Here is a 20,152-nt window from a genome sequence, read left to right as displayed (position 1 = left end):
GTTCAATCTCAGCAGGCACTCTGATCTCGCGTGAAGATCAGGGTGCCTGACGAGGTGAATTTGTAAAGCTATTCTAAAAAGGTAAGGGCCGTTCTACAGAATAAATGTCTGTTAGCTATATTGTTTAAGTTATGCGGTGTCGTAAAACAGTATTTAATTTGTACGAACGGAAGCAGATGTTTGCAGCAAGGGATGACCCGGAGTTCAGAAAACTGTGCTTTAGTTTCTGAACTTTATTCTGAACTTGCTATATTTTATTTTTAGTTTTGACGGTGGCGGGTGACCGTTTTAGTTTTGTTTATAAGTGACAAAATCTACACATTTCGCTCCCACGTGTGCTGTTATGAATACAGCTGTCAACGTGAAAGTTGGACGTAATTTCCGGTGCGCTGTTGATATGATTCCGGTCAGACTGTGCAGGTTTTACCCAGCTTGAAAGGTGTTATTTTGGCCGTCTGTCTGTTATTTATCCAAGTATGCTGGTAAGAGGATACATCTGGTGCACACTCCTACTCCGAGTAGATAATCAGATTTTATCTGTTTTTATCCATCAACAGATGTTTTGGTTAGCTACATTCATTGCAAGGCTGTTTCTTACTGCTTTTCGCTCATGCATTATACTACAAATGTTAAAATACTGCTTATGCTGTGAGTACTCCCTTAATACTTTGTGGAGCCTTCATACGACTCATTGATTTATGCTCAGATAAAATGATAAACAAGTCTTTATGAATCAGGGAACTTTTGAGGGCATCTGGTTGCACATAGTAAATACAGAATGCAAATGCAAGCCACACTTGTCAGTTACACATTTATAAGCATTTTGTGAACATTATCCTTCTAAATGTTAATTGTGCACTACTTTGTGTTTCACATTAAATCCCAAATCACATTCATGAAAGTTTGTGATTGTTATGTGGCAACATTCTATTTCTAATTTCTTTCAGTGTATTTAATTGCTCTCCTGTTCTTTAAAACATTTGAATTGCCTTTTGTAACATTAGTGTCAAATTTGTAAATACACTTGACTTCCCCTGATAATATATTGTTTAAATCTTACCAATGGTAAACAGGTATTTTTATTAGAATTTAAAGTTACTCCTTAATGCTTTTCTTTACAAAGTTATCCATCCATAAAATACTCATGATAAATACATGTTATTTTGTTTGATTTGTTCGTTAAGTGTTTATTTTAACAGATGATGTGCAGATTTCTGCTGCCAAACTAAGCGATATGACCGACCAAAGAAAGTTGGCAGCTGAGACCACTGTAACAATGTCGTGACAGAAACTCTGAGTGGGGAAAAAAGATTAGAGTATATTTATATTAATACAAAAAAGTCATTTTTTTTTTCTGGCTTTCCTAGCATGCCTCTTGAGGTGAAGCCTCGTTTTGTTGTGTTGTACGGCTCTCAGAAGGGTCAGGCTCAGTCCATAGCTGAGGGCATCGCTGAGGAGGCTGAGGAGCACGGCCTGGTTGCTGATCTCTGCTGCCTGAACCAAAACGACAAGGTATCTGTCGATATAACAGAATTACTTTTGTACTGCATGAGTTCCTGCACACAAGAAACCATTCGGAACAAGACAGGGATTTCCCTAAATCACCTGAATGCTTTGCAGAAATGCTGATAACTAGTTTAAAGTATGTTTACTTCTAGTACAACTTGGAGAAGGAGCGTGTCCCGGTAGTCTTTGTCGTGTCTACCACTGGAGATGGGGAGCCTCCAGACAACGCCCTACAGTTTGTGAAGCGCATCAAGAAAAGGACCCTTTCACCTGACCACTACAAACACCTTTTATATGCACTTTTAGGTAATTTCTTACACAAGGGTGTTAAGAAATTCTTTTTTGTAGTTTGTCCATCAGAAATACGTAAGCTGCTTTGTCATGATTTTTAAAGCAAATGTAACCTCACATTGTTTTCTGTTCAGTCGCTCATCAGCTGTTCTCTGTTTATCTCAGCTTTAGGAGATACAAATTACGCAAATTTCTGCAACTGCGGGAAGACAATTGAACGTCGTCTTCGGGAACTCGGAGCCAAACAGTTCTATCCGACGGGGTACGCAGATGACGGCGTAGGGTAAGCGAACATCCAACTTTTATCATTTCTGTCTTCTCTGTCCTGCCGGTGTTTTATGATCTTGCCGATTTTGTTGTGTCTAAGGTTGGAGCTGGTTATTGACCCTTGGCTCAAAGGACTGTGGAATTCCATTAAAGACACCTTATCAAAAATGGCTTCTGATGGAACTGTCCAACTTAAGGAAGATTCTGCCAAAGAAATTCCTGAGCCATCAATACCGGACGTCCAGTTGAACCTCTTGAACATCACTGATAAACAGATCTGTGAGCCATGCTCTAAATATTCATCAACTTTGGCTATTTCTGATGTCAGGCCAGCTTCAGCGTCAACTGTCTCTTCATCAGCACCAAAAACACAAGCTTGTAGTGAAGGAGTCCCCCAGGTCTCCTTGGCAGCCTCACTGACAAGCTCCCTACCGCCGCTGTCTGAGTCCTCTCTGAATGTTCCTGCGCTACCTCCGCCATACTTAGACATTACTTTACAGGAAGCAGACGCTGTGGAGCAGGTGATGAATTTTCACGATGGAAATGGAAAACATATCTGCTATACTTATCCCTTCACGCCATAAATGTTTTTGTTTTTCAGACTGTTGAACGTTTGAGCAAGGAGAGTTATAATGAGGTGCCCATCTCTAAGGCTGTTCAGCTGAGTAAAGGGGACTCGGTGAAGACAGCTCTTCTGCTGGAACTGGATATTTCTGTAAGCGTCACAATATACTATGTAGTTCCCTCTCTACTTATTGATTCCCCTTGCAAAGGTGTATTAAAAAGTCTAAAAATAAATAACTTGTTTGGTGCATTCGCATAGTCTCACCCGGAAAACTGTGGAAAAATACAAACTTTAAATTGAGCACACATATTGAATAAATGAACCATCCCTCATCGTCCCAGATCATACTTGTCCATATTTTATGCCGTCTTTTCTTAAGTTCACCCCACAGGTTTTAGGTCTGGGTTATAAAAGAAGGTTGATTCTGTATACTATATTCAAGTATATTTGTTTTTCAGGCCCTATAAAAACTCTTCATGTACAATATTACAAAAACTATCACTGCAATAAATATGGAAATCCCAGATTTCCATATGATTGGAGTGAAATAAGTATCAACAATGATGTTCTGTTAGAGGTGGCCACATTTGCATTTAAAAGATCCTGTTATTTCAAAGAGTTCGCGATGCCGTGCTCAGCAGTGAGCGTGAGGTGCTTTTCCTCACAATCACCTGGTGAATGAAGAACTGAAAAACCTAATTTTAGCATCACCTCAGACAGGGATTCGAAGCAGAGTTTAGTTAACTGCACGTTTATACATACGATGGTAATAAAAATGAAGAAGATTTTTTGTGGCATGCTTCCTAAACGAGATAGGGTCTAGGGCTGCTGTAAACGAATATTTAGTAGTTGAGTAATGTATCAATTATTCTTAGATTAATCGAGTAATCGGATAAAGAAAAGATACATTAAAACATTGGTAAATCTAACATAACAGCAGAGTTACTATCGCATATCAACATCAATCCAATTTTTCACATGTGAGCTTCCCTAGCAATAAGTTTTCTGTAGTTTAGAAAATTAACTTGTAACAATAATAGCTCTCTTTCCACGTTAACAATAAATCAATTAACCGCACAATAAATTAAAACTATCAACCTCATTTTAATTATTGGCTTTATCGTTTCTTTCTGCCTTTTTCTCTTTCTGTTGATGACATTGAATAAAAAAAGGATTAACTCCACTGCTCTCCTCATTTCCTTAGTGTAATGTCCAGCGCACACTACATGATCTTAGAGCTGTCGGCCAATTGTTGGCTCATTTTCAAAACCTGAGACCACACATTAGCTGACAGAAATCCTAGGTATAACGGTTCGATCGTGCCGTATGTTGTCCAACAATGGACACAAAATAATGGCTACAAGTCCAGTTAAAACCAGGCCTTAATCTGTGCTTTACTACAATCTACCTGCAACGCATGTGGCTGTAGTGTCAGCGTAAAGTCCTGACTGAATGAAAATCATTATAACCTATTTATGTCACGTTAACGAAGAACAACTGAAAAGTTACCAGGTTCATCAACTGTGGTTGCAATTTCGCTCCAACTCCTCCCCTCGTCATTTCTATATTCTTTGCACGAAATGTTGAATAAACATTAATATTGTTTCCACATATCATCTCCAATGTCCACTGGATTTTGGGTTGGGCAGTGTCAGCTGTTTGGGATTCCCCCCTGTAATTTCCCCTCAGAATGCAGGGGGAAATCCACCCTGCGCAGCACAAGAAATAACATGGTGCATTAAATAATAAAATATAACTTCAAGGCAGATAAAGTTTCCTCGAGGAATTTTAACAATCGAGGTACTCAGAGCACTCGAGGAATCGTTTCAGCCCTAATAGGGTCTCATGGTTATTAGAAAACTTGTTTTTAACGTCAGTTCTCTTTCTGCTTTGGGAATATTTCTTTTCCACTCTTGCCATCTTCATTACTGTGGTTTTCTTCTAAGATAAATTGTGTCCTTGCCCAGCCTTGTTTGTCACAATTCCAGTGCTCTTGCAGACATTTTCTTACTTACGAAGATCTGGTTTACATGAATATGTGATGGTATTCAGTGGGGGTTTCCCCGCTAAACAAACTGCTTGAGGTGTCTGCATTTTTTTTGTTAGATTATGGTACCACAAATGAATTTATTCTAAGTCCTTTTAATTAATATTTTTACCAAATAAGTGGGGAAACTGCTCTGTACAACGGGGTATAACGACGACATTATATAACATAGGTTGTTACATTTTAATTTCATCACTAGGCTTTTCCATCCATGACCTATCACCCTGGAGATTCTTTTGATGTGTTTTGCCCAAATGTGGCCGAAGAGGTGGACCATCTGCTCCACAGACTCGGCCTTCAGGACCAGAAGAACCATCGCGTTCAGATCTCTCTTAAACACAATACAAAGAAAAAAGGTAAGATCAGAATACGGTAGTAAATTTATTTTGTTTAGACAGCCAAACGCCTACATAAGCATGATGTAACAAATTGAACATCATTTTGTGTATTTTTCATAATAAATCTTTTTTACAAAGTGTAGTTTCACTTTCTTAGATTTTCTTTTCTTCCCTCCTGAAGGTGCTCAGGTGCCACCACACATTCCTGAAAATGTTTCACTGCTGTTCCTGCTCACTTGGTGCCTTGAGATCAGGAGCGTTCCTAAGAAGGTACTGAATGTTCCAAGGTTGCTCTGCAGCCTCTTCTTCAGTATTAGCTTAGTTTGAACATGAGGTTGTGACAAAAAACAAGAAGACAAAGTTATTTCAGCAGCCACTTAAATGATTTTCATTTAGTCCACGTAAGTTTAGGCAAAAAGAACAAGAATATAAAAAAAATTAAAATAGGGTGTCAGTATCAGTAAATCGATTGTGTTTTTATAGATGTTAATGAAAAAGATGAAAGTGTTTTTCCCTTTCGCCCCAAAACAAATCTTTGGATAGGGTGGGCTGAGAAGGATCCGCCTTAACCCTCGTTTCAATCCGGGGAAAAGAAGACGCATTTGGAGGCGTCTTTGAATTTAAACAGCCAAATTCGTCGCATCGTTGTGTCTTAATTGACTTCAAATGCGGCCCTTGAATGAGGAAGCCCCTAAGTTGAGATGGACCCTAATAAGCCAACCCAAGTAATTATTTATGATTCAATCCAATGAGGGTTTTTTCTGGTCTGTGGTTTGCAGCGCTAATGCTAAAGGCAAAGAACTTCCTACTGAAACATTCTTCTGCTTCTTCCTTTTTAAGGGGTTACAGATAACATATCACCCTCCAAGACTTTGGCAAACTTTTAAAGTTCTTGTTGAAGTTCGAGAAAGGAAAAAAATACTACACTTTTAGTGTACATATAATTAGTTGCACAATGCAGATATGATTAAAATATAGCTCCATATCATTTTTGTGACTGAGCAAGTCTAGTGGAGCTCAGACTGTCTTTGTTAAGCTCTAGCTCCAGAAAGGAATGCTGGGGTTCAAAGTTTGCTTTGATAAGTTTAGCTGAGGCTGAATTTCCTCAGTCAGGGGCCGAAGTTGAAATATTCATCAAACTTTTCTGGTCGCCTCTGGCGGTGTAGAATTAAAATCGCATGTAGAGTGTGAAAATATCAAGTTGTAGCAGTTCTGAGCTGTGGAAAAAAGATGTCTGAGCTCTGGTCAGGAATGTGTTCTCCACAAGTTTCTTTTGGAAATCTTAAAATACCTTCTTGTAGTCATTGTCTTTCTGTTTTTCCTTTATTTTTAAAGATTGAATTCATATTTATTTTTCTCATGGTTGTATCATTTCACTAGATTTTTTTTATATTTTGGAGAGCATCATTAGTTCATTACTCATAAATTAGTAAAATAAAACAAGTTTGTTAAATTGATCAATTTGAGGAATATCTAGTCTTGAAAACTACTTACTGTATGTGACACATTCCATTGGAGTTTTTACATGAATCTATTTATATTGGAATATCAAATAACAGTGTGTCAGTATGGTTGAACGTTAAGAAAACTTAACACTGTTTTTAAATATGACACATTTGTGTTGATCTTTGTGAGGTCAGGAGATTACAGGAAAGACAAAGTTCACCTAAACTTGTCCATATCTACAGATGTGATTACTAAGCCTAAAACAGCTGAAAGTGTACCAAACAAAAATTGATGAAATTTATATTTTTAATGAGTAGATGACAGTTCATAACTAATATTTTTTTTCTGTGAAATTGTGATACTGCAATAAGAACAAAAATAGCAAAAATGTTCACGCTGTTTTACACATCCAGTATAATGCTGAGCTCAATTCAACTCACTCGGAAAAATGTTGATTACATTTAAAAACATTTATTAAAGCCATATGGTCCTATTGTTTATTAAAAGTATTGTGACTAAAAACTAAAACAATAGTTTTAATAAATAGTAAAACTATAAGAGATTATTACCTTAGCATCTCCAGAATCACAAACAGAAAAACAGGAGTCTGCTTTTGTTATTCTGTCATAAAAAGTAATATTTTTCTAAATTTTTATTTAAAGGTCATGTTTTCCTGGTTGTCGTTGAAGATAATTATTCAAAACTATATGAAGATGTCCTGCTAATCTATACATATGTATACAGCTGTGTGAAATCATTTAAGCCACCGATGCATAGTTAATGTCTTTCCACAATTTGGTTATTATTTTTAATTCATGGCTATTGAGGGAAGTTGTGTAATTACTTTTTAATGAGATTTTTGGTCCTTTGAATTAATGTTTTTTTTTAAATATTTTAATTGAAAACACAGCCTATGTTTGGGAAAACAAATAGGTTTTACCAAACGTATCGCAATTGTGAATTAAATGGCATTTAAATTGAAAATTTGACAAGATTTCAGGGAATAGAGCTCAATACCTGATTTCAATAATAGGTTCTGATGGATTTGTTGGAGTATTAAAAGCTTACCTCAAGATAAAATGGCCAGCAAAATCATCTCCAAGTTTAATGATTTTTTTTTTTTTATAGTGGCTGAAGCAGCAGCACATTTATTAAGCTGTCTCGCACAACGAGGCTAGAATCCAGGTCTTCCGGTTTGCATCGTTAAATGCACCTTCATTTGCTTCTGTGGATGAAACCTTCAGTAGGGATAAAATGCAGAAGGAATGTCTCCCGTGGCTGATAAAGGCGCAGAGCAGCTTTGGGTGAAACCACATCTGTTTTGTGTGTCTATTTGAAGGCTTTTCTGCGAGCGTTGGTGGAACATACGTCAGACAGCGGCCAGAGGAGGAGACTGCAGGAGCTCTGCAGTAAGCAAGGCGCTGCAGACTACAACCTCTATGTACGAGATCCAAGCCTCAGTGTGTCGGAGCTTCTCGCAGCCTTCCCGTCCTGTTTGCCTCCTCTCAGCCTCCTAATAGGTCAGACATTAACCTGTTTACTCAAGCATTTTTAGTTCTGGCCACAAGTTTACACGCACTCGGCGTAGCCAAGAATTAGTGTCCTAAACAAACTACTCGCATGCTTTTTTAAAAGCCTGAACTGAAAACACAAGTTGGGACTTTTTTGTGGCTTTTCTCAGATTAGAAACAGGATTAGAATCACACATACAGGCTCAAATATATACCTGTACCACAAGTAATGTTTACTTAATACTTAGCCTGGAAGCTTGTTGATTGCGATGAAAATTGTGTGGTTGAGAAGGAGCTTCCTATGGAATATTTCCCCTAATTTTAGTAGTTTTACAAAGGTTTTCTGAACCCCTGTGGATTAGATAAAATTTACAATAAATTAAAACTCAAGTCCCCAGTTCTTCTTCTTAAAATTCAGTCAGGTTGTATGTTATAACGATTCCCTAACTGGGAAAAGAAGAGAAAACTGGTTAAGCTATTTTTGTCAGACATTTTTCCTAACAGGCCACAGAAAAAAAAAATCTCTGCAGATCACATTTATTTTTTACTGTACTTGTTTACCTTATTCTTTCTGTCACATAATCCATAGGAGTGTGCTTTGTATTGATCCAGCCAGCTACATCAGTAGCATATAAATACTCCGAATGTTTTCATTTTGTTCTCTTCAACAGTTGTGTATAAATATTTAATGAAAGGTAAGCTTTCATACTGCCATATGTTGCACTATAACACTTTTATTAGATTTTTGTTTTCTTTAATCAGACTTTATATGTTTTGGTCAAGGCAGCAGCAATGTTTGTGAAGGAACTGGACACGTTTTTTGTTATGATACATTTCATCCACTAGGTGTCACTGTAACCTCATTAAAAAAAGCAGATTTCTTTTTTTTTTGTCAAAGCTTTTAATCACAAAGTAGTCCACCTAGTCTAATTTAGAAGACTCCCAAAGGGTCAAGACTTATTTCTCTATTGAATTTTTTTTTTATGGACGTCAGCTCCAATCACAGTTTGGTGTTATAATTTCAGTGTGTGAAGGTTCATTGCTTACCTACAACACTGCTAATAATTTTATCGTTTCTCATCTTTCTTGGACCAAACTGCTGGTCGAAAGCAAACATTTTCCTTCAGCTCATTAAGATAGTTGGCTGGTCATCCTACATGGATCCTAATAGGTTTTGACTGAAACTTACCCGACAGTGAAATTAAGTTGGCTTCAGCTTATACAAGTTGAGTTGTCCTCCAAAACAGCTGTGTCACAGCTCTCGACCTACCCCAATGTCAGTTATTTTTGGCCAAACTTGCCAAGCGCAGCACCTTTTTTTTTTCCCCTTCGTTTCCGTGGTGAACCGATGCAGAAACCTCTTATCCGGATAGTCTTGCCCTCGTGAAAAATGGTGCGTTCAAGGCCCCGCAGGGCAACAGCTGTTGGCTGGTTTGTGGATGAGCCTCAGAGCTCTGGGAGGACGGGGGGAAAAGAAAAAAAAAAAAGTCCGGGGTCTGTCCGGATCATAGGTTAATGGTCAAATCTGGCTCAGAGTGTCAACTGGAAAGTGCACGTCTGCAACTTTTCCACTTCTCCTGCTTCATTACCTCCACCGAAGGAAAGGTGTTTGCTGATGTTGTTCACTAACTGTAAATACAGGGGGGAGATGTATTTAAGCCCAGATGTCGACATCCCACTTCAGCTTGAATGTAAAAGTAAACTCAGGGTATAAATTGAGGGAGATCTCCACCGCTTAGAGCCAGCTATCTTGTTAAATGATCCATTGTTCCATTGTGTCAAATATAAACTTTGGGGTTACAGCCTCAGGGAAAGAAATGTTCCCAGAAATTCTCTATATGAGCATTTCTTTAGTTTACTTTACTGCTGGGTTGCAATGAAATAATGCAGCTTTTAGCTCTCACTTTTTCTTAAGCTTGATTTTTACTTCCAAGTAAATCAGTTTAAAGTAGAGGAAATCTAGCACTGTATAAAAAAGTATTCACCCCTTACAGTTTTCTTCTGTTTTTCCTTTTATGCTACACTTAATATGACAATTAGCCAAATAACCCAAGTCAGTACCAGTTTCAAACCAAAGCCACTTTTGGCCAAAAAAGAACACAGTCTCAAGCCATCACACTCTCACAACTACTGTGGTATAAATAGCATTTCGCCTTCAAAACTTTAAGCTCTGCTCTCCAGCAGAAAATCCTGAAGACTCACCATCAGTTTGTGACCTTTAAATTGGGTGTTCTGAAAAAAAAATGCCAATGAGCCAATGCTGACACAAGCAAGTCCACCTCTAGATGGCTAAAAATAGCCAAAATGAAGGTTAAGGATTTGAATCGGATTGAAATTGTACGGGGTAACCTTTGGGAGGTCGTTCATGCTCAGAAACTCTTAATGGAACTAAATTAAAGTAGATCTGCAAAGAAGAGTTGGCCAAAATTTCTACTTATTGGCATGAGAGGCTATGAGTAGGAATTGTTTGGATTTTGCAAACCTTTCTGGCTTTGCAAAATCTCCTGCTACTTTCCAAACCCATAATGGCAGAAAGTAGACTTGGGGTGGGTTTTGATGTCCTTTTTTTTGCTCTTTCATCACTAAAATAATTTGTTGAAAACTGTACTTAGGATTTTTGTTGGCTACATTTGTCTGATATACATATTTTTTGGGAGATTAAGCATGTGATGTGTGGGTGGAAAAAAAAACAAAAAACAGAAGAAATCTGTAAATTCTTTTCACTCCGACAAATACTTTTGTACTAAGAAACTAGACCTGCACCATACATCACTCTGCTTATTTTAAGTTTATTCCAACCAGATACATTAAAATGCCTCTATGGGTGTTTCGTTTTATGGGTTTTCAAAATGGAACTCATAATCTTTCAGGTGCTTAGGTTTTTAAAACGGTTTGATGAGAAATCCTTCTTTAATGCCAACAACCTCCCTAAATTTTCATGCAGCCAAATAAAACAATCCATAAGTCTCAGAAGGTTTACACTTTTACTGTAAGCAATGTTGCTGTCTTATTTTGTAATCCATAAAAAAAAAAAAAAGTACTTCTGCATAGAAATTGCATCACAGACACACAAAATAGATTACACTAGGTGCACGGTGATCGATGTTTCCCCTGAAAATGATAATTTCAGAACACATTTCCGGGGATTCTTAGACTAAATTTGTTGGATGAGAATTCATGTTCTTTTTCTCTCGAGCGGATAGTTCAAAATGTGCCCTGTAGCCACTTACTGCTAAAAAAAGAGAAAGAAAAGCAAAGTTTTGTCTGGGAAAGTTTTTGAAGATAGACATCTTTCGAATGGAAGAGAGGTACCATCATGTCGCAGCCCTGCAAGATGATGGATTGATTTTGTTCTGCTTCAGACATGTCCTGTCACTCAGTGATAGAAAGGCAGCAACTGGAGCGCTGTGCAGGTGTATGGGATTGTGTTAAGGTACATGATACACCTTCTGATGGAGAAGTGTGAGCTTTCACTGATGGAAAGAACTGGATCAGTACTGTCCAAAAAACATCTAGTTTTGCTTTGTTGTTACTTTGACAGTGTGCTGTAAAATTATTTATTACCCTTTAAACTTTTGTGAAGTGGAAGGAAAAGGACCTATTGTTTTCAGATGGGTTTTTTTTCTAAATAAAGTGTGTTTTTTATTTATTTGCAGTCCTGTTTACTCTGAAACTTTTAAATCAATTCAGTTCATGTTTGTGCAGTTTATTTTCAATGTACAGCTGTTCATCGTGCTGGAGTGAACACAGCATCAAGATTAAAGTAAATCAAGAACCACTCCAGATAGATCTTAGTCAGGCAAAGTTTAAAGCACGGTACTGTTTAAAGCATCATCTGAAAATACATGGAAGTACCTTTATTGTATGTGTTAAAAAAACAAAAAAATTCAGAATTAACAGAGAAACTTGTTAAAGTCCACACTTTTCAGATTTTTATCAGTTTACATCTCGAATATTCCTTCTAGTTGAACATTGTGCACACCTGTGTGGATCTCTCCAATTAAATTCACACAAATACCTTCAAGTTTTGGGATGGAACATGAAACAAAATATGAAACATTTTATTTTCAAATGTTATATATAGTTAACTGTATTTTGTTTTTATGGTGTAAAATCTTTGAAAAGCATCATTGATGTTTTTAATCCATCTTCCTTTGGCCTAGCCCTAATTATTTCTTAACATTTTATTCAGAACTGATTCTCTTTGATTTGCTTCAGTGCTACAAACACATTGATTACAGAAGAGGCAAGACCAGCCAGAGTTCTTGGTGCATTTTGTTGATTGCCGCTTCTTTTCTGTGCATTAGAAAATGTTTTTTCTGTCCCAAAATAAGAAAGTTTCAGTCTCTGCTGTGTTTGATCCACCAGCGTAGAGTTTCCACAAGCATTTGTTTGGTTGCATTTTAATTAAGATATCCTTTTCATTTCTTTATTACATTTTGTAGGCCGTTTCCACAGAAATGTGGCAACAAATCTCCTGATACTTTGAAATACTTCAGTGTTTTTCCTTTTCACTGAAGCCAAATGCAGTCAGTCCTCCAACTCTAAAATCTTTGCGCAGATCATTAACACTGATATATTGACTGCTTTCGCTACTCACTTTGCTTCTCGAACTTCTGCTTTCTCTGGTTTTGGAAAGCAGAGATATTTAGTCAAAAGGACAAATGGATGTCACACTGCAGAGCTTCTTCTCGGGCACTTTGAGCCTTCCAGACGTTGGATGAACCCAGAAAGAGATGGGGGGAAAATTCAGTGCAGCTGTTTTGTCTTTGTGAGCAATTTAGCAGAAAAACGTGTTATTGTAAAACCTCAGCTGGTTCCATTTGCAGCAAATTTACTCATTCCTCCGTCATCCTTCAGGCAGATCCAACTAAAATGTGAGCGAACGCGGAGATAGCGCGTCGCATAACTCTCAACCTGCCGCCTTCTTGCGTGTCTAATGAGCGGCGCAGGTTGCTGCTTGGGAACCCTGCGCTGTTGCTACAGGGTCAGAAATATCTCGTACTTTTCCTGATTTTCTCTGACACCTCGTCACGCGCATTACCTTAAAAAGGGCACCTTCATGCCTGGCATTGAAATAAGCTGTGCATAAGCAATCTGTTTCCTACTGGCTCCACATCTGGACGCCTGGGATTCTATAACCCTGAGTTTGTAATTTCATAAATATAGAAATGTGTCCCAGAAACAAGACCGTAACCTGGGTGGGGGGGTTATTGAGGATAGATTGGTATAGGCAGGATGTCTCAGTGGACCACGGTGACTTTCACATATCTATTTTTCCCTCCTCCCCACTGCTCTGTCATGGGTGTAACAAGATCTTAGCAAGACAACAAGATGATTGACATTTTTGCTTGCCTTTCAGAGCTTTTGCCAAAACTGCTGCCCAGGCCTTATTCAGCAGCAAGGTAAGTTGACAGAAAAAAACAACAAAAAAAACAAGTTTGTTCTGTTTGCATGCAGTTGTTCCCTGACATCCAGTTTTTATCTGGAATAACACATGTCCATAAGTGTGTGTCTTATTTTGCTCTGACGGCTTGTGGGGAATTACTTTTTTTTCTTATTTCTTCTGGGTATTTTCAGGCTCCACAAACAGGGAAGATTAGGGGTCCTGCAACAGCTGTGATAATTTAGGAAAAAGAATTGAATTGTTTGGTCCCTTCAACCCGTTAGCCTTATTATATTGCCGTGGATTATGGTTGGTCAGTAAATCTTCAAGTGTATTTATTATTATTAGGCCATAAGCTCAGAGTTTGAGTTTATATTGTGATAAAAAGCATTATGAAATGTAGAGTCATCCATACGGGAGATGTACGGCGCCATGCAGAAACAGCAATACTTATTGCAGTTTACCGTGGATCTGATGGGTGTTTGTGGAGATCTTTTTGTTTTTTCCGACACAACTGATTGGACTTTAAATATTGCATAGCCTTTAGCCAGTTGTGCTTAGCTTAAATAGGTCGAACAGTCCTTCTTTTAGCCTCACTTAGCTCGTCATTGATTTGCTTGTCCTTTCAAGCTACTGCCTATTAGGCTTGCTTTAAAGCTCATGTGGAACAGCAGCGTCTAATGCAATGTCAGAACTTCCCAACTGCTCTCATTAGTCCCGCACTTTGGCTGCGTATTTATGGGTGGGTACGTGTGTGTTTGTGTGGCGAGGCCGAGAATGGACAGGAGAGAGGGTGTCTGTAGTTTATCAGATGGTGCACAGACTTTAGAGACTTGCATTATTGATGCTGTGGTCAATAGAGGTCTCCAGTGGCCCACAGGAACTGGAAAGTGAAGGATGAGAGGAGCACATAGTGCTGTAACCAGCAGCAGGGATGAGAACACAGAGGCGGTAGAGACACATTTACTGAAGCCAGGCAAGCAGAAACATTTACGATTATGGTCACATTTGCTGGGGACAGGCTGCGAAGAATCTAGGGTAGCCCAACTAATTCTGGGGAAAATGTGTAAATGGTAATACATTTATGTTTTTTTTGATAGAAAATAGCAATAAACAGCCCTGGAAAAAAAATAAAGCAACTGGGGATTTAATGTATGAATGGTCTGATCTTTCTTAGATGCAATAGTTATTTAGTTTAAACGTCAAGCTTTCAAAACAACAGTTGGAGTTGCTTTGGGGTGTACAGTGTGCCCCCCGAGACCCAAGGTACATACAGGATACATTAAATCCTAGAGTTTAAAAAAAGGGCATGCATATTTCTCCCAGGACTGTATATTGATATTAAATAGAACGTGGGTAGGTGGGTTGATAAATTTTAATAAAAGTGCTTTTACTATTGCAATAAGTAATTCAAGAAGCATATTTTCAGTTTTATTAAAAGTCATCGAATGTTAAAATTATGTATACATTTTCCAGTGTTTATTTCATGCTTCATTTGCTTCACTGCGCCATGAAATATAATAAAATATTGAATAGTATGAAATATAATGTGCCTCTGCAGTTGCTTAGATACACTCTTTACATCCGATAGGACTTGATGATAAAATAAATGCCTATCGTACAGCTTCCAATATTTAAACAAATAGTGAGACGGCTACATATTCCCTCTGTAAGAAATATATGCAACATATTTAGTGAGCATTTATATGGAATTGTCCAACATTTGTGGTAAATTTGAATTGACTGATACATATCAATATCAGTCAAGAAATGGCAGATGGAGTTTTATTGATTTGTGGCCCAAAATAAACTCTACAAAATATGTGTATAAATTATAATTTGTGTATAAAATATTTTTTTCTAGTCCTATTGTAATCAGGATGTTTATAGTTATTTTATTTATAAATGTAACTTAGTTAGTACAATGTGGCAAGTTTTGCATTTTATTTAAAAAAGGCCCAAAAAAAAAAATAAAAAATTCTGATTAGTTTCAAAATTTTAATAATTTAAACTTCACATTTATAAATAAACAGGCAACTTTTTATTAGACTTTTATTGATACACTGTACTATTGGCTGTTCATGAAGATTTTTGTCTTTTCCTTTCTTTCACTCCCTGTATTTCACCTTATTTTCTAATGTCTCTTTTTCTGTTTTCCCATTGTGTTTTATATTTATGCCTTATGCAATCACTCACTGTACTTCCTCGCTGTTTCCTCATCTTGTCCTCTCTGGGTTCATTTCTGCAGTTCCCATCTCAGGCATCCGGAAAAACTGCGTTTTGTCTTCAACGTGGTTGAGTTCCCAGCGTGCTCTGGGAGGCCCGCAGGCAGGCGAGGCTTGTGCACCGGCTGGCTGTTTGACCTCGTCAATCCTGGCCTGGCTTTCCTTGAGAAGGCTAACCTGGCTCTGCCAAAGGTAATCGTTTTCCAGGAGAGAATAAGACTGAAATTACATCTAAATCATCTCTAAGTGCCCACATCAGCTGATGAAGTGCTCAAGTCCTGTTGAAGTTCAAAGCTTCCTTCCTCCTGAAATGTGTCGGCTCGGATTTAAGCTTTATTTAATACACATGTTCTGCTTTAGAAACTCTTCGGGGTAACAGGCAGAAACAATCCGCTTTGGACTACTTGTGTGCAGCTAATTAAAAAGAAGAAATTGTCGACTCAATGGATTCCAGCTAAATCACACATTTTCTCATTAGAGCATTTTAGAATAATGAGTAGATCAATTATTAGAATTGCTGGGCCCAAAGTGGCTTTACAGCACTGTTGTAATGAAGCTCATTATTTTAAATGATTTGTAATACTTTCTGACCTCAGATTCATGTGAGTTTGAGACCCAACTGCTCCTTTCGACCTCCCTCCGACCCTTCGCTGCCCTTCATTATGATTGGACCTGGAACTGGAGTGGCTCCTTTTATAGGCTTCCTTCAGCAAAGGTATGACCAGCTTGATGGCTGGTTCAATGCATGAACAGGTTGAGTGCCAGACCGACTGATTGAAGTTGTAATGTCACTTTGCAACTACAAGATTGCCGGCAACCTAACCAAATCAGTTGTCCTTTTAGATTCCTTTCACTGCTATAAAAGAACAAGGGAGTTACATTCATTACTCTTCAGAACTCTTCCACATTATTTTATTGTTGCTAAATTTAGTTTTGTTGCCGCCCCCAATTTTTCCCCAGACTATATAAAACCTTCTCCCATAAACTTCCTGTTAAATGTATTTGTTCTGGTTAATGAAATGTTTTTTTATTATTGGCTACAATACAAAACCAAAGCCACCTCGTTACTATTTTATTTAAAATAAACAGTTTCTCAAAGAGTAAATCTTCTTAGCTTCAGCCAGTTCTAGTTTTTAAATATATCTGGTACATTTGGCCAACCTGTGACTCACTAAGACTGCATTAAAGCTTTTTTGTTGTTGATTTTTCAGTGATGATCAAATTTGTGTTGGTGTTACTTCACACCTCTATGTATGAGAGAGACTTTCCTTGAAACTTTTTCTTCCGTTTTGCAGTCGGTCAGAAGATTTCAGGCACTCAATTTGGCCTTGAGGTGATTGATTTGAACCATTCTTTGTCCAGGATGGAATAATGATGCAGCCATAGATATTCAGTAAATTTAAAAACAAGAACCAGATGCACAAGTTTGAATATACTGTAAATATTCTACTGTCCACAGTTAGTCAGTTAGCATAACAGTTGAAACCAGAAGTTCATATACATTGAATTAAGACACACACCTTTTTTCTCACTGTCTGAAGTCAGACCAAGCTTCTCTTATTTTTGCTAGAATCACAAATGTTATTTCTATTTACTACATGTCACAAGAATACCTGCCAATACTATTGCACATGCGCACACATGTAGCAACAAAAATGTAGCAATTAATTTTTTTGTAATACAATCTGTGTGTTGTTTGATGAGTGGACATGCTGCAATTCAGTTTCCCATTGGGAACAATAAAGTTTAGTTTTAGTTTATTAGTTTATTTGAAACAGGGACAATGTGCAAAAAAACATTAATGAACAGATTTAGCTTAAGCTAGTTTCCATCTTTAGCTCCTGAGTAGGAAAGTTAATAATACAGTCTAAAATCTTAAAACTTGCATTGAAAGTCCCTATATATCCTACATACATACACTGTATAAAGTCATATAATTACAATATATAGACAGTTCTGAATATCACACTTTTGTTATGTAATCACTTATACCAAGATTACAGTTTTTTTATTTTTCATCATTATCACCAGCATGTCTTGCTGAAGTGCTCTGTAAGTGCTCACTGGGTCTTGGACAAGTCTTTTTTTATTATTCCTTTGGCTCTTCTGTTATAAATCTTGCAAGAAGCACCTGCTTTATGGTAAAATTATGTTCTTTTCACTTCAGAATAATGTGCTCCGGTTCCACTCACTGGAACATTTAGATGTTTAGAAATGCCTCTATTTTATTTGCAATGAGTATGTTTTGAAACAGTAAGACTTTTTTTTTGCTTACATCTCTTTGCCTTTACGAGTGACACCCCTTTGTGTAATGGTTTGGTGATGACAAACTCTTTTATTGGCCATCAGTTAATATTAAACCACCTGTTACTGGTTTGTGCTTGCAGCACTGATGCTTCTAATTGCTGGCAGATTTCAGATGGTCTCTTGGCTTTCTGGACCAACAATTTCCTTCAAATGCTCAAATTATATTTATTCTCTTTGTTATTCCAGAGTTTCACCTATAACTTTATTTGTGGTGTTTTGATTGCTTTGTGTGTGTAGATTACTTAGGTTTCATGCCAGCATCTCATATGAACTTCATGCTAATAGATATATTGGAAACGTTGACATGTTTAATACCTATTTTAGCAATTGTGTGGAATTTTTGTGAGAGAAAATCCTCAATGAATTCACAATAATATTCAGTCAAGCCATTTCTTGCATCATCTTTACATTTTGGAAAAAGAACCATTTAAATGTTCTGTTTTAATCGTCCAGTGGCTGCTTATTGTAATTTAAGAGGTCCCACTGATACAAAATGTATTGTTTTTTTTTTCTTTAAAGTAACTTTGAACAAGCCGTAGTTGTAACAATCCCACGAAGCACAGATGATGTTAAAAGCCATCTCCGAACTTAAGTATTTTTCCTTCTACAATTATAAAATGAACAAAATAATTGAACCTTTGAAGTGCTTAGAAGACTTTTCCATTTTTTCCCCATCAGTAGGCCATTTAGAGGGCAGTCCTTCTAATTATCTGTTCATAGTTAAAGGAATTATAATTGGGATGCTTAAACTTTGCCTGCCACTGTGAAATAATGCACTATTTTCAGATCTCTACTTTGAAAGTGTCCTCGTCAAGAGCAATGCATAATGCACTTGAAACTTGTCACAGTTGTTTGTTACAAAATTAACACCTGCTGTAAGCTGGTAAAAGTGTTCATGTCAAGTCAAAGTGGTGCAGACAGAGTGACATGTACTCATCCCTGCTACAAATGTACTCCCCGTTATGAATATTCACCATGTTGAAGTAGTATTAAGTGCACATCATCTTGCATATTTTGACACAACCTGCAGAGACAATTAGATGTGGCGCAACACAGCGCTTATAAAAGTCCACATCACATAAGCTGTAAATCTAGAAGCGAGGGCTGCGATCACGTCGGGGATTATTCCGGATGCGGTCCTCGTTCCTGCAGGAGTAAATCTGTCCTACTCAGATGGGCACGTTTATGACTCCTGTAATAAAGAGCGAGGATTCAAAGCAGCTCGTGGGGTGTTATTGATTTGAGAATAAAAAGTCCAGAAGGTGATGGCTGTGTTAATGGCTTAAATCACTGCTTGTAATTGCTGACTACGTGGTGTGAAAATACTGGCTGTCGGCCAAGTAGGATGCAAGTACAGTAGGTTCTTACTAATTAGTTAGACCAACACTTGCTCAGGTTGAGGAGCTCAGTGATTTAAAGCTAAATGTGAAATTTTGCTTGATGTTAAAATTGATGTTTACTCAAAGGCTAAAAGTGTTCATACCTCTTGTTTATTTCCCTAACCACTAGCAAATTACAAACTTCAGTGTATTTCATTGGGATTTGGTGTGATAGACCAGCACAAAGCAGTCCACAGTGGAGGCCGCAACGTACTTCATCCGAAGTGCCAAAATAGACTCATTGACTTAGGCCCACGATAAAAGAGAGGCATCTACCTGCCAAACGTGACACCAAGCCCTGGTACTGAGCTATGTGCAAATACAAACGGTCCGCGGCCATGTGACGGTGTGTTGACTATTCGGTTTTGGATGAACTGTGTGGGAGCCTTTATGAAGTTGGAAGAAAATTATACCCCTTTTTTTTTTTTTTTTTTACTGTAAAGAGGTGAAGGAAAGGGTCCACACATGATAACGCTGCCATCGCTGTGTTTTACCAAGTGAAAGTATACAGATTCAGTGTTAGTTTGGGTTTTGAATGGCTTAAACCACTGGGTATGAATACTTTTGCCTAGCACTGTAGCTCTAAACCGCATGAGCTGGACCTGTCAGGTAGCTTCAGTTTGACAGACGCCTCTCTATCTGAGCTGATGTTCATGCATTTAACCACAGCTGCTGTGACTTGTCAGAGAGCAGAATAAGCCTTTTTTTTTCCCCCCACTGCTCTTCTTTAGTCAGACTGACACGTCTAAGTCGTGGGTGGCTTTGTGTAAATGAGGTTGCGCCCCAGTCAGCTCCAATTGTCTCTAAATCCCAGCGACGTCTGCTGTGTTGTGGCAGGTCTGCATCAGTGTGAGATTGCGCTGAGAGGTGACACGGCTGTGGTT

General features: G+C 37.8%; 1 protein-coding gene across 8 annotated transcripts in view; it reads left to right on the top strand.

The window, feature by feature from the left end:
• The window catches only part of mtrr (5-methyltetrahydrofolate-homocysteine methyltransferase reductase), a 34,445-nt gene that overhangs the window by 218 nt on the left and 14,075 nt on the right, over positions 1-20,152 (top strand). For 2 of the 8 annotated variants that reach the window (XM_044103893.1, XM_044103892.1), the window contains exons 1-13: positions 6-81; positions 1,368-1,512; positions 1,659-1,812; positions 1,963-2,080; positions 2,165-2,343; positions 2,425-2,585; positions 2,666-2,779; positions 4,876-5,032; positions 5,196-5,284; positions 7,800-7,980; positions 13,334-13,376; positions 15,606-15,774; positions 16,179-16,297. In XM_044103893.1, coding sequence (XP_043959828.1) covers positions 1,369-1,512; positions 1,659-1,812; positions 1,963-2,080; positions 2,165-2,343; positions 2,425-2,585; positions 2,666-2,779; positions 4,876-5,032; positions 5,196-5,284; positions 7,800-7,980; positions 13,334-13,376; positions 15,606-15,774; positions 16,179-16,297 — 1,628 coding nt within the window. In that variant the 5' untranslated portion in view covers positions 6-81; position 1,368. Of the gene's footprint in view, positions 1-5; positions 82-202; positions 483-1,367; positions 1,513-1,658; positions 1,813-1,962; positions 2,081-2,164; positions 2,586-2,665; positions 2,780-4,875; positions 5,033-5,195; positions 5,285-7,799; positions 7,981-13,333; positions 13,377-15,605; positions 15,775-16,178; positions 16,298-20,152 lie in introns of those variants that run through there. The other 6 variants (XM_044103891.1, XM_044103894.1, XM_044103888.1 and 3 more) reach the window with 6 other exon arrangements.

The sequence above is a fragment of the Gambusia affinis genome, linkage group LG21 (assembly GCF_019740435.1).
Source record: "Gambusia affinis linkage group LG21, SWU_Gaff_1.0, whole genome shotgun sequence".
NCBI lineage: Eukaryota > Metazoa > Chordata > Actinopteri > Cyprinodontiformes > Poeciliidae > Gambusia > Gambusia affinis.
This window is presented reverse-complemented; position numbering and strand designations above follow the sequence as displayed.